The sequence below is a fragment of the Anser anser genome, assembly GCF_964211835.1.
Source record: "Anser anser genome assembly, chromosome: 2".
Lineage (NCBI taxonomy): Eukaryota > Metazoa > Chordata > Aves > Anseriformes > Anatidae > Anser > Anser anser.
In genome coordinates, this window is record NC_139721.1 from 119,700,842 (window position 1) to 119,715,519 (window position 14,678).

Sequence of the window (14,678 nt, forward strand, 5' to 3'; positions counted from 1 at the left end):
GTTTTCTCCCGTTCAGACAACTAAAGTTATATGAACACTGTGGACAGAAACAACCTTTCATTTTCCCTTAAAAAGCAAACAAACCTCTGTGGATATAATGGGATAGTCAATAGACAAAACACACAGATTTGCACATCTGAAGGACGACGTCCTAAAATGTGCGCTTGCTTCTTAAAACATGAGTTTTGTCATCTACTCTCTAATGTTAGTTTTCTTATTTTGACTTCTGCAGGAAGACTAATTCTAGCTTTCCTTGCTTCTCTGACCATTAAGAGGACTCAAAAAAGACAGGGTTTCTTGTCTATGAATCTTCTAGCTGACCAGTCGACCATAGATCAGTCATTGTGGTTAAAATGCACAGCACGTGCAAGCCAACACCTCGGCTGGACATTATGGAAGAGACACTAGAGCAGCCACATAGGAAAGATCAACTCCATGGCTTCTGATGGAGCCAGAGTTTTTTGTTTTACTCTGTGGTTCACCTCTTTTTTATGACTTCTCAAGACCTTATAAGCTCTATGACCACACTAAGTCTATTGACTGTCTTGAAGTTGTTTGCTTTGTATCTGTTTTTTGTAGATACGTAACTTTCATTGAGACTTCCGTCTATAGTTTACATTCTTCTTATTTTTCTTTTAATATTGTTACAGGCCCCTCAAAAGCCAATAACATTTAAATAAAGCCCAAAATAACCTGCTGTCTTTTGGGGAATGTCTACACTGGAAAATTCTTAGGTTGCATTTCAGAAATATCAGACAATTTCTCTCATTTCTATCTTGTAAAATATAATTACTGCTTTTCTCTTCTCTCATCCAATGCCTTCGGCACATGTATACAAATAAGACAGCACTGCTGAGCAGATAGATCTCATTTCTTTAACAAAATTGCTGAGGGAGATGTTGGGAGGAGAACTCAGCTGCTATGAAATAATTTCACCTGATGAGAGAGGTGTGAATTTAAGATTTTACTCCACTACATTAAGGAAATTTGCTAGGAGGAGGATGCCTTTATGAGGAAGACAAAAAAGAACAGGTCCTTGTTTCCCCAAAGAGCGCTGCTCCATGGCCTCGTGTCTCAATGGCTAAATAGCACAGTGGCAACTTCGAAGGAAATCCTAACTGTATTATCTTCTCATCTAACACAAAGACACTACATTTTGCTAGAAACAGTACCACACACAGCATTTTGCCAACCCCCCTCCAGCACATGATCTATAACTTTAGCAGAACTTCAGTGCTGATGGAAACACCACCAGCATCATGAAAATGAAATGGTGCAACAAAAACATTCTTTGTCTTCCAAAAATGCCTTCTAAGTATTGATGATTCAGCTGCAGGAGAGAGGGGTAGGTCAAGGGAAAGGAGAGATCTGAGTTTTGCTTTTAAAACTTGGAAATATCCTGATATCTATTCTTAATTGTACTTGTTATATACAGTGCAGTAATACAAGGAAGGAAAGATGGCATCATAACCCTAAAGATTCAAAAACCACGAGTCACGAAATCACAAGATTAGCCAGAGAGATTATAGAAATAAAAGTTAAAAGAAAAAAAAAAAAGAAAAAAGAAAAAGAACAACTGCTGGGTTCTCCTTTATTTACCATTGCTGTCTGGAATCTCAGAGTGCATTTGAGTAATGTTTTGAAACCCTGACCACAAGCAGAAGGATTGGAAACTTACCAACTTACAAAATCAAAAGTTAAGAAATAAAAACACTGGAATCCAGGAGCTTGATATTCAAGAAAATTATTGGGTATCATACAACTCATGATAAAAATCACAGGACTTGGCAATGCTGCAGATCACCTAGGAACTCCCATAGCAACACCTTCAGGGGTAACATTGTGAAACATGTATTTTCAGATTTTCAGCTACAGCTGACACTTCTGAACTCAACGCCATCACGAGTTGGACTGGAGTACCACTCTCTGACACATACTCCCACGCCCACTATGCGAGTATGAACGCACATTGTTCCTGGTGTCTCGGACCACGCTGTGGGCTGCAGTCCTTTATCTCAACTATGATTTAACCCAGTGGGACTGGCATGGGCACAGGACTTTTGTGACTGTTTCTATTAAGATTAATAGCAATGATGATAAGCATGCTAAGACAGCTTCCTTAAAGCCAAATAGCAGCTTTTACATACAATGAAAATATGTCAGAGGAAAGCAGGCTCCAGAAATGTTTAGCTCACCACATCTAACTCTCCCTGTTGCAAGACTCCTGAAAACCATGTTCCTAGAGAGTTATTTGAAGATTCTTTTTGCCTTGACCAGCATCACGTATCGTCACAAATCACTGATGTCCTCATGGTCTGGCCCTAGCAAATCACTCCCTTCTTTCCTCCATAATGTATTTCACCTCTTGGTTTTCCTTCTGATCTTCAGTTTTCTGGCCTAGCACAGCAGCTGCCTTAGTTGATGTTTCTAAAGGCATGCCTTTGTGTAGTAAATGCACTTCTGTTTGCAAAGTGGTTGGGACCATGGTTTTGCTTTCCTGTCTGATCAAACCTAACTGGGGCTCTGCAGAGAAAAAAAGACTAAAATAACTTCCTTTTTTGTAACATCCTTTTTTTTGTGAAGTACTTGAAGGAGATGCATGTCATGGCTTTTCCCTATCATATAAAGGGTCTTACCTGTAATATGAAAAAAAAAAAAGCAAGTTAAGCCAATCAGATGGCAACAATGGAATTGTTAATGCAAAGAGATACACATTCATCCCACAGTCCCGTAGCCCATCCTGTTACAAAGCAGCCACTATGAGATGGGGAAAGACTGGCCAGGTAGGGCCCACAGCCTTCCAACTGTTTATGTGGGCTACAGCCTGCTCTTCAACCATGCCTGAGAAGTCTGCTAGGAAAGACGACGTTGTGAACCGTTCTGATGAGCTAGACCTAGCCAGAAGTAGTGTCACCATTGAACCAGGCCACCCCTGGTTCAAGGAAGGAAGGCCAAAGCAGAACTGGTTCACTGTGAGAAGGCCACTGGGTGGACTGCACTGAAATGTGGAAACCGCTATTTCTAACCCACAGGCAGGGAAGGCATCTGCAGAGGGAGGAGACAAAAGGAAAAGGAGCAGAAGTTAGAAAACTTCATTTAACTCATCTCTGCAGTGGCAGTACCTGGCTTTTAGCAGCATGTGCAACTGGCAAAACTTTGCTTTAGGGATTGCTGCAGGCACTGACACAGAAACACAATCAAATCTGGCAGGAGTGAGGGAGGAGGGGGACACAACAGCAGAAAATAAGGGAGGGAGCAGAATATTAAGCTGGAGACCTTCAGGATAAAAATCATTCTTGTATTTAAAACATGAAAATAATGCTATTTTTATCCCCTACTTCCAAAATGAGCTAACACTGGCAGTTTTAATCATGGGCTTGGCTCTTCTCACTTGCACAGGGCATGGCAGTGAGCCGCCTGCCTCGAACATGCATGCCTAAGAACAGAGCTAGCTGTCTTCAGTGAAATTACTGCTGACTGACATTTGTGCAGGTGTGAGGAGACTCAAGCTCAACACTTACAATGAAATGTGAACATATTCTGAAAATAGGCAATAAAAATAACATTGTTGTGATGCTTCAGATAATGAGTTTTCACCTGCGGATTTTTAACTTGCTGCTGTCTTCCACATTTGCTGGCCACTGTTTAGCACTCCATGGTAGCCCACGGAAGGCGGAAAAAATGAATACTGTCTCCAGGCAAAAAGGCTGAAAAAAGATCTAAATGATGGCTTCCCATAGGGCACTCAAAGGGATGTTTCATCTTCTCTTGACTTTAACTCGCAGCCTCCCTAACACAGCCAGTAAACAGCACACAGCATTGGAGAACTGTATGTGATATAACACGAAGATCAATTTATTCAGCTATGACTACAGGGTCTAGGTTTTTTCTGCATAATGCATTACATTTGGAATTTACTGGAAGCTGTTGTTGGCGGTTAACTCCTTCTGTGACTTCAGATATACAGTGAGTATCTAGTACAGCAATGCTCATCTGAATCACGAGATTAGGAAAAACAGCCTTCCTGCTTTGTTGTAATAAGCATGATTCATGGTTCAGGACTGACAATAGCATAGCTAAATCTGACCTGTCCATTAAAAAGCATATCTTGCAACTTCACCTCCTTTGGTGTGCTATTTGCACAGTAAGAACTGCCACTACTTCATTTGAAACAGGGTTGAAAGAGCATAAACACTTCAGATTCATACAAATATTTTCCAACTTAGATGCTCTGAAAATAGACAGAAGTCATTCAGGTATTAAATAGTTCTTTCTGTGATATAGAAGAAGAAAAGATTTTTCATGATTGAAGAGCTTGTGGGGCAAATCCCAAAACGTTTAAAACAATTTAGAACACTTCTGGCTCAGAAAAACACAAATGCACCTCTGCTCTCAACTACAGGTCCTCGCCAGAACAAAAGCATGCCACTGAATCTTCTAAGTAGGTTGAAAGCAGTTTCTGAACCTGTCCTACCTCTCTCTTCAGCTAGCTAAGAAGCCTGTTTATAGAAACATGCTTCTCCCCACTCCTGCCCCCTCAACAGTCACACCACCACCAACAACCTACTTGAAAATATAATCGGGTTTTTCATTCTTCATAATGGCTTTGGGGAAGGTGAATCACTTGTCTTGAAAAAGGCATATATTCCCTCCAAAAGCTTAGTTCATATTTCTTCCCTTTCTCTCTTTTACTACAGGAGACACAAGAAATGGTCACTTTAAAGTCATTCAACTCTATTTTTGAGGGCCTATTTATTAAACTTCCACTTTCCAATAGGGAAACTCAGAAGTCCACCCAGTACAGGCGTTTAGGATATTTTCCATTGTTATTGCCAAGCTACCTCTATTAGCCATTAAATATTTTATAGAAACAGATCCTGGCCCTTCAGTTTGTTTGTAAGCCTACTGAATGTGCTCAGTGCCACATACAACCCAAAAAATCCATGAGACCACAAAAAAATGGATCATATTCTTACGGTATCAACATCGCTTACCTAAAGTCATCACTTCATTACTAGCAGTAATGAGTGTTCAGCTTGTGACAGCTGCTTAGTGAAGAGAAATCTTCACTGTCTTCTTTTTAGGAGCACCCTCACTGAGCAGGCTACAGGTGAGAGGAAGGCGGAGAACTTTTGAAGGGTATGTCATGGGGGCATCTTCTGCTCAGCTTTTGGCCGGTAGAACATATTAGGATCTTTGGTTGGGGTGAAGAGGCTAACCTTATGAGTGTTGAGACTAAGAAGCTCCCTGACATGCTGTATTGCCAAACCCTGTCTTCTTTCCCATGGCAAACTGAAGTTGTGGCACCTGTGATGACAGCACATGGCACAGTCCTTCTTCTCCCTCACACAGACAACTGCTTTGCTCACCACTGCGGTACTAGAGCAGGCAGCCCTCAGCTCCCACAGAACAATGCAGAACCAAAGCTGCACAGACATCAAAATAGTAACGTTTGCTCAGTCAGACACTCACGACTGACACTCCTACAGGGTTTTACTCATATTTAGCGTGTGGCTTTGTCACGCTTAACTTTCCAAATAGCTTCAAGTAACAAAGTGCAGCCTGGTATCCTCACATCACCACATCAGCTTAACTGATCAAATTGAAAGGGTGGAGGTTTTACAGCTTTCTCTGTGGACCTTCAAATCATTTTAAAGTATGGTTGATTTACCTCAGTTCAGGTTATATTAGAAACAAATATAGCACACACACAAAGTTGCTGTGGTTTATTTGCTCAGTTACTTTTAAATCAACTATAAAATTCAAGAGGTATGAAATGTATACGTACAAAAATATTTTGTAGTGTTACCTGACTACCTGCAGCATTTTTGACAGGAACGTGGAAGGTTAGATAGGTGGCAGAAAATCATCTCCTTCAAATGCAAAATGCTTAAAGACTGACCTCTACACTGGCAGCATGCAGCAATTCAGACTGCAAAAAGCCAGATCTTTCCTAAAGGACCTCCTAAAACCACAGTTGACTCCTGCTGAAGTTAAACTCTTGCTACATATAAACTCTTGCTAAACGTATGCCCGATGGATTCTAGTGTATTCGAAAGAGCAGATTAAAGACAACTAAAATGCACAGGAAACTGTAAAAAAAAATATTTTTACAGCAGCTGCTGTACCTTATGAAGGGTCAGCACAGACCAGCAGATGTTTATTAACACTGCTCATTTACTCAAGAGACTGGCAAGCTCTTGCAAACCCTCTCTGCTCTGAGAGAAGGCTGTCCAGGAAAGGTCATGACATATTTTAGTTTGGGGGGAGAGTTTTATTTTTATTTATTTTAAAGTAGAGAAAATTAAGCATAAACATTAAGACTGTGACAAATCACACAAAACAGGAAATTCAAAGTTATGTCTCACTCCCCCAGGCTTCCTTTGATACTACTAGGTTGCTTGGAATCAGAAGTATCACTCCTGTGCTTGCCATTTCATGCATTTATTTTTCATTTTGTTTTTAATAATATCCCCTTAAAATTACTAACACACTTTCTGGACAGTTTTTGGAAGGCATTAGGCCATCCCCATCTTTCCTGCGTATGCTGCATTTAACGATCAGAAGCACAGTCACCGCAGTTTGAGCCACACACTCCACAGCAGTTTCTGAGGGTCAGGGCCCTTCTGAAAGGCTCCTGCCACATGCAGCTTTCCAGAGTCCGCGTGGATCACTCCTTTGGGAATCCCACTTCACACTCACACACCATTTCTGACATCTTATTTTTAGCGCCATTCCTTTTTTTATGCGAGGAAATGCATATTTTGAGAACAACAATTGCCTGCCTCTTGGAAAAGTCCTCAGACCATTTTAAGAAAAGTGACTAATTTGTTTCTTAAGCATTGTGAACACAAAAGATCCTCTCTTTTCCTTTTCTCTCTGGTGAACCCATACCGAAAATATCTGCACAAACACTCTCAGTTTGGAAAAAACAGTAGTCCTGTTCACCTCCTCTGGTGAGGTGAAGCAGATTCGCTCCCATCCCTCACTGAATGTTCTTCCTCACAGAGGACCCAGGCTGGGGGGCTGATTTGCATTAATACTCACCTTACCAGGCCTCCCTCCCCCTCCAAAAGGCCAGTCTGAAACCAGAACAGTTCTTCAGTCTAGACAGCTATCTGATCTTGCAAACACAACAAAGAACTTGGTGTGTCGAGTGGGAACCCATGGCTAGGGCAATGGGAAACTGTGTATTTCAACAAGGGCACCCAGGCTGATCAGCCCTGATTGCACAGCCTCACGGGCAGGATTGCACCCGAGGACTCTGCATCCCAGGCTGGGGTCAGGCTGCCAAATTGCCTGGACCAAGAAGGAAATCAGGTTGGCTCCAGTCCAAGTGCAGCCTGCTTTCAAATGCCACCCGCCCTGAGTTGGGATGTCACAGCCCTTCCAGGTGGGGAAGCTTTTCTCTTCTGCCAGGCACTGTCACTGCTAGGGCAGGTGAGACTTGCCTAGGACTCAACTGCATTGGCTTTGGTGCTTGCTTCAGGGAGAACTCTAGAGATTGATGTTTATCCCCAGAAATATTTGCAGAGACACCTCAGGATAGGCCCCAACCACTATGGGGGATCCATAGTTCACGTCCACTATGATCATAGTTCAAATCTACCATGAAAGTAGGCAGGAGGTTATTTTGACTTTGAAGGGGTCGGTATAGAAAAAGCACTTATGGCGTCTCAAGTCAGTTAACAAGACTTACGTGAGACATTTGAAAAGACAGGTATTGCTCTGCAACTGGTTCATCAGCAGCATACAGACCTATCAACTGCCTCTTCCTCCCAGGACGCTGAAGGATTCAGAGCAGTCTTATTTTGAGGATACACTGTTTTTCAAGAGAAAGAGTTCTATAAATGGGAAGGGTAGCACTAATGAAGCATAGATATCCTCTGTCTGAAGTGAAATGTCTGATCTTGCTGCAGATCTGTAATGTGAACACACAAACAAAATTCAGCCAAATCACCACAACTCTGTTTTTTTTCAGGGGAAAGTCTGATGAACATTTACCTGAAACTACCACTAGTCTGGGAGAACTGTCCGTAAACCCAGACAACAGTTTTGCCTGACTTTGAGCTTTTGCTCTGAAACTTTTGTTGAGCTTTAATTCCCATCTCGTGGTTTCAAAGAGCCTGATTCTGAGTGCACTTCCTTTTCTGTTAGCTGAAGATCCTGTGCACCAAGGAACAAGTAGCCTAGTCAAATGAAGCCAAACCTAAATAATGGACTTAGTATTTTCAAAAAGAAAAATCAAAAGCAGTCTCAAACTACAATGCTGTAATTGGAACAGGCTGCATCTGTTCAAATTTTGGTTAGAGAGTCACATTCACAAGTAGGAAATGCTTCGCAGTTATAAAGCACATGGGGCACAAGTGGCATAAGTAAGCCATTAAAACAGTTTAGATACATTGGCATGATTTGGAGTACATAAATTACAGTCCTGCTGTCCAGTGTTGTATTTCCATCATGGCAGAGGAATTCAGACCAGAGCTCCTAATCTTTTCCCATACAGGGCTCCATATTGAGCCCTGTAACCGGGTCTTCACAGCTGCACCTTTTGCATCAACTGCTGGAGCACGTTGAAGTCATGGGTTAGGGGCTGCTTTGTGCCTCTGACCAGTACCTGGATGTTCTTGAAGCATGATCTAAAGCAACCTAAACAGCTGGGAATGGAAGCCACCGAAAAAAAAGGTCTTCAGCCACAGCACGGCCACAGGCCAACTTAAACAAGCATGTGCTCAGCATGGAGACAATCTCTATCTCATACTATAGAAAATGGCATGTGTGTACACCTACTACTACTGAATCAGGCCAGAATTTCTATATTTTATAACACAACAATAAGTGTGGGGAGAAGCTGTGTACACACAAAGACTCACAGCTGCCCATTCAAAATAAGCATTTAAATGGATTAACCAGACAACTGTGCTTTCAAACCCACAATCTTTACACAGTTACATGATTCAGAGGGATTTATAAATATTTGTTTTTCCAGATAAAGGCAGGGTATTAGCAGGATTTTTTTTTTTTAAAAAAGTGCTTTCACTGCCACTATCCCTCCTTCCCAGCCATAAACAAACAAACAAATAAAACAAAAACAATGAAACAAAACAAAACCAAGGCTTTGCTGAAGGTGCTGAATTTGTAGTCACAGTTTAAGACTTGTGGACTTTGCTTTAAACTTAATATAAAATTACAATTTACTAATGTAGAGTGCAGACCACCTCATTTCCTTTAGCTTTTTGAAGACTTCTATAATTCAGAAATATTTGGGAAAGATAGAATTCAAGTTAAGGCACATCTCCCAACCATAGGATGCTCCTGCAATGGTCCTAGTTTACAATATCATCCATGCATTCTGATAAAACAGTATCCTGTGCAATTTCTTTCTCTAGACCCGAGCATAACCCATCCTTCCTGGTCTATTTGAAAAACAGTTTCCAAATAAGAAGTCTCACTTAAAAAAATCCACATCCTTTGCACACACAGAGACTTCTCTGTCAGTCACTGATGGGCAAACATGTTTATGCAGAAGCTCTGTTCCGAGCTCCTTTTTGCTGTAAGGAGCCATTTTCCTCCAGGAAAATGTTTATGAACCATTCTGTCCTCACACAGCAAGATTTGAATGACAGATTCAGGAAAACAGTATGAAAAAGAAATTACTCTCTTTCATAATCCATCAGCTCAGCTAAAATTGTAAATCAGAGGAAAGTTAGACTCAAATGTAATCCCTTGGGAGTAGAATCACTTTGAATGGATTTGGGAAAAAACGCACACATCCTTCTCAAATTCAGTAGCTTGGATGGTTATATTTGTCTCTGTCAAGTTACACGCAAAGAATCAGAATAACACGATTTAATACCCTGGGGATATGTTCTCTTGATAGATGCATCTAACTTTCACAACCGTTAATGGGAATTATATACTGAGTATTGAGAAAAGAGTACATGCATAAAAATACGCACTTTTAATGACATCCAACCTTAGGAAAACTTTCTTTTGTTGACTGCTTTCGCAGAAATCCTACTGCTGTCACATGCTGTTACAGAGTTACCAGATTTCTTGGTAAAGAAGAATCTCTACCAGCAAAGCAGCATCTCCTTTATCTGCCGAGGGTAAATTTGCTAGCCTATCCCTCAGGTATTAGCTGTTCCTTTTAATGCAGTTGCAAATGACTCCCTCCAGTTACCTTTGGGACTGTGACTCAGCGGCTGGCAATACCATCCTGCTGAAATAAGGGAAAGAGTAAGTCAGCTCCTCCATTTCTGTTTGAGGCTGAAATTTTACTGGGCTTAAAGAAAAATAAAAACCATGGGTGAAGCCTACCCATTGTGAAATAGTAAGGTGTTTCACCCATAAATACATCCCTTGAAAGTTCACTGAGAGGTCCTTATCATTGCCATTATTTCTAAACCACAAGTGTGAGTGGTTATTATGCTTATTATAAAATCCAGTATTTTTACAACAATCTCCTCTGTATGCGTGCATGGTCCAGCCCCTAAGCCCTCACATTTAAAAAAACAGCACTAGACACTCAGAAGTCTGCATGTAGGAATACAACAATTCCCACTACGTACAATACAACATTACCCACTGTTTGCAGCAGCCAGGCCCCAGAAGGGTTGGCATTGTGGTATATGGTAAGGACATTCCTCCCTTAGACACAGCTCAGTAGGAAGGAACTTGCCAGTCTAAAATGTTTAGTCTACCTGCCTGAAGATGTGAGGGACTCCAGACTCTTCTTTGTTTATGATGAGCCAGAATAAAATTGTAAATAAACTCAGAATGGGAAGTGTACACATGGAGTTGTATTTCTAGGGTTTTCCCCTCCCAGCTGCTATTGATAGGGCCATCGTTTCCAAAACCCCACTATGTCAGGTCCTCAAGATACAGACTATGTCATTCTCAAGAACACAATCTTTCAGCAGCACCCCAAGACAGCATACGTGCTTGCAAGTGGCCTTGTTTAGAAGAAACATTATAAAGAGGAAAGCAATTTAAATGTCTGCAAAACAATGACTTCTGTTGAAGGAATTGTTTCAGGGAGAAAGCTAGGAAGAGAGAAGACAAACACAAGACCAAGTGCATCAAGCAGCAGCTCAGAAGCAAATCTTCCATTGTCTCTTAATTTTCATCCAAATACCTCACAATTTCATCCAATTACCTCAAAATTTCTTCTAACAACTGACAACTACAAAAAGCAAAATACAGTGATACTTCATAATCTTTTAAATGGTGCAGTTCATTTCTGGCAACAGAAACAAACATTTCTCATTCTGCTACCACAAGACAGAAGATGTTTGCTGTCACATGTATGAGTTGAATTTAATAGGTCAGGATCTTCAGCAGATGCTAATCTATGACTTGTGTGCTGTTATGTCAAATTATACTAGCTGATGTTTAACAGTTTTGAGTCACTGAATGTTTCTGGATATTGGTCATAGCAGATAATCATCCTTTATCAGGAGGAAACTCACTCAACTACAGAAATCAGTAATAGTCTGCAGGATGTCTAAGAGTTCTTATGAAATGCCTTGATCATTTTAATCAAACACCAAGTGGATTAATAATTTTGTCATGAAAATACTATTTCAACAACTGCCATTGAGAAAGCTGTGCATAAGATAGCCATAGTAGCTGAACTGCTCAGCATCCCTTTAAACATCACAAGCAAGTTGTGGGCTTTGTTACGGTTTCTGGTGTAGCTGTTCAGTGACGTGGGCATCTCATTCTCTAAAGCTGTCGCTTTGGCATTTTTCACAAATACTACACTCATGCAGAACAAAATACTTTTTCCAAAGTGTTCTCACAAAACAGAACAATTCCAAGCTTTCCAAACAAAATAATATCTTAATTTATACCAGAGGGAAGTGCTCTGTAGGAATGGAGACATTTTTTGAATTCCTTGGATGCAAAATTTTATAACTCATGCATATTTGAAATATCCCTCCACTGGGTTCATTAGCCGAGTGCCTTAACTGTTTGTAACTTCTGGAGACACTAGTACTAATTCTGAAAAAGACATGAATGAAAACAGCCTGGTGGTTACCAGCTGTATCACAGATTTTTAGGTTATAGGACCTTTATGTCAGAAAGCGATGGGATGATTTTCCCAGTCCAGCCTTCTGTAAGTGAAATCATTCCACTCAGCTACTTTTGCATCAAGTCCTAGCTCCTCTGGACATATCTGTAGAAAGCAAAACCCTGCCTCGACATAGTGATTCACATTCGGAAGTCCATTACATCCCTTGACAGGGCTCTATGAATGTAACTATCCTCTTTGTTAAAAATGCACACCCCGCTTCTGGAGTGATTTAGTTCACCTAGAGTTTCCATTTGTTGGAATGGGTGCTTGTTTACATTCATAATATCATCTCCCTGCAGAGTAAAAAAAAATACCAAGCTAGCCCTGCTTAACACTTTATTTCCATCAGTAACTGATGTAACTACTCACAGTTTACCTTTCTGACAGAGCAAACTTAGGCTGCACCACCTTATATTTGCCTTGAGGCAAATGCTCCCAGTTCCTGGTGTTTATGGGTTTGTTATCTTACTAAGGCATGGCAAACTGCCTGCATATCTGACCAAATCTGTATCCAACCATAGAATAATAGACCTATGTACTATTCCTAATTCTTTTGTTGTTCTTATGTCCAAAACCACAAGTCTGTCATTTTCAAAAGCCGGGCAAGCATAACATTAAATTCACACCTAAAAATGCTAACAAGGCAATATGGTTCCCTGATCAAACAATACCACCTCCTTCCTAAGCCACTGTGGGCCTAAAGACAATTGAGTAGAAATTACTGCTCTCTGCAGAGTTATCTACACCTGCGTTTCAAAAACACAAAATGGAAATTTAAAACAAAATCCACCTTTTAAAGGAAAGGGTGATGACTGTATCGGTAGCATAACTACCCATGCTAAGCAACAGCTTGGAAAGGCAGGTGTCAGTGTTTTCTATTTCTAGGTGTGTGGTTATGATAGTGGTAAGCGTGCCTTGTCATTAACTTCCAAGGGTAAGCTACTTCAAATAATTAGTGGTTTGCTTCTAGCATTTGCTACCCACCTCCAACCATGAGAAGGCCAATATGTTTCTGACTTCAAACCACTAGTAGGTATGTGTTTGACAATCACACTACGTGTCACCAGAACACCAGCCAAGTCAGGGGAAGTGCAAATTGGCTGAAGCATGAATAATATATACGTAGACAACTGGGGGAAGAGTTAGGCCTTAAATAGTCATACCAAACCTTGTGTCCTCGCCATTCCCTGGTAGCTGCTAACACAGTCTCCTAAGCAAAGAAAAATGGGGAGAGGGTGAAGAGCAAATTGGATCTTGTTGAAGTTGGCAGGGTATTTGAGGCTGACAAGGATTCCTGGATGCTCTGAGAGTTATCGACCAGAATTTCTGTTGAGAAAAACAGTGGTTATGACTCTCTTTGAACTTCCATTTCCCAATCACAATAGACTAGTGTTGAAACTACCTCTGTTCATTTCCCACAACTTCTATAATTGTCTATAGAAACCATAATTGACACATCAATGCATTTATTTTTTCACAGATGTTAAGCAGAACTAGTTCAAACTGGAAATTCTAATACAAATAACTGTACTGAAGTTTAACTGTTACATAAGAAATACAATGGATGAAATCCTGGGAAGCTGGAGATCTGGGTTTTGGGTCTCCAGAGACTGAGAGAGACTGAGCCCTGGTTTCTCACTTCCTAGCTCACTGCTTTAACCAAAGGTCAAGATGCAAAAACTGTGTTCAGTTACAAGTCACTGTCAAGTCTTGCATCCTCCTTCCATGTAAAAGAAGGAGCCTCTAAGTCACTCCAACACTGAATCACTTTTATATCTTCCCTTCTACACATTAAAAGCAACAGACATGTACGTATGGGAAGCTATAGGCTGCTTCTTGTTGCACTAACATTCGCAGTACCAGCGTGGCTTCAGGGAGGAGTGGGAACAGCAAAGCCCTCAACCACGCAGAAATTTCAAGGCAAAAGTGTAAAACATGAGAGGTAAGGAATGTGTGAGAAGGAGCTGAAGGAAAAAGAAGAACAACGATGAAGAAACCCTTTTTGTTTGTGCTCCCTTTTCCAGAGGAGTTCACCAATCTTTTCCTGCTGAATGTCTTCCTATTTTTATCATCCACAGGCAAACAGAGAGCAGGTATGGCTTTAGTTACCACCAGACAATGTGGTATTGCTGTTTACACGCAAACTTGGGCTACGCCAGCTTTGTAAGCCTGATGGCCTGGCATTGTACACACCAGATGAGAATAGTACAAATGCAATAAAAGCATCAGATTCCCAGATTTTTGACTTAAGGCATTCCCTTGTGGTAAAGTTGGGCAAGGAAATGGAAGAACAGACTGAGGGAAAGGGGGTATTCAATAGCTGAGAAGCACGTATTTGCTGACCTAGTTATTTTGTGAAAGCTTCAATAAAGGGGCTTACGAAGTCATGACTATTACATGGTCCTCTCTGATCTTTTCATGGGGATGAGAAATGGTTGTTTCCAGTTTAGGAAAAAAAAAAAAAGGTTCTGTATGTAAAGTCTCTCTTTGTTGTGCTATGAACTCCCTGGAGAGAATATCAGTCACCCTGCAGGGGCTGGAGTAATGAATGAATCCATCAGGGAACAGGCTTTCTTCTCCTCTGACATGCTTCGGGGGA

General features: G+C 41.0%; 1 protein-coding gene across 4 annotated transcripts in view; it reads right to left on the bottom strand.

Annotated features, from left to right (window-relative positions):
• The window catches only part of TGFBR2 (transforming growth factor beta receptor 2), a 59,144-nt gene that overhangs the window by 35,207 nt on the left and 9,259 nt on the right, over positions 1-14,678 (bottom strand). Inside the window, exon 4 of one of the 4 annotated variants that reach the window (XM_083823183.1) lies at positions 13,248-13,405. The exons of 2 other annotated variants lie outside the window; for them this stretch is intronic. In XM_083823183.1, coding sequence (XP_083679309.1) covers positions 13,248-13,263 — 16 coding nt within the window. In that variant the 5' untranslated portion in view covers positions 13,264-13,405. Of the gene's footprint in view, positions 1-13,242; positions 13,406-14,678 lie in introns of all 4 variants that reach the window. One more of the 4 variants, XM_083823184.1, reaches the window with a different exon arrangement.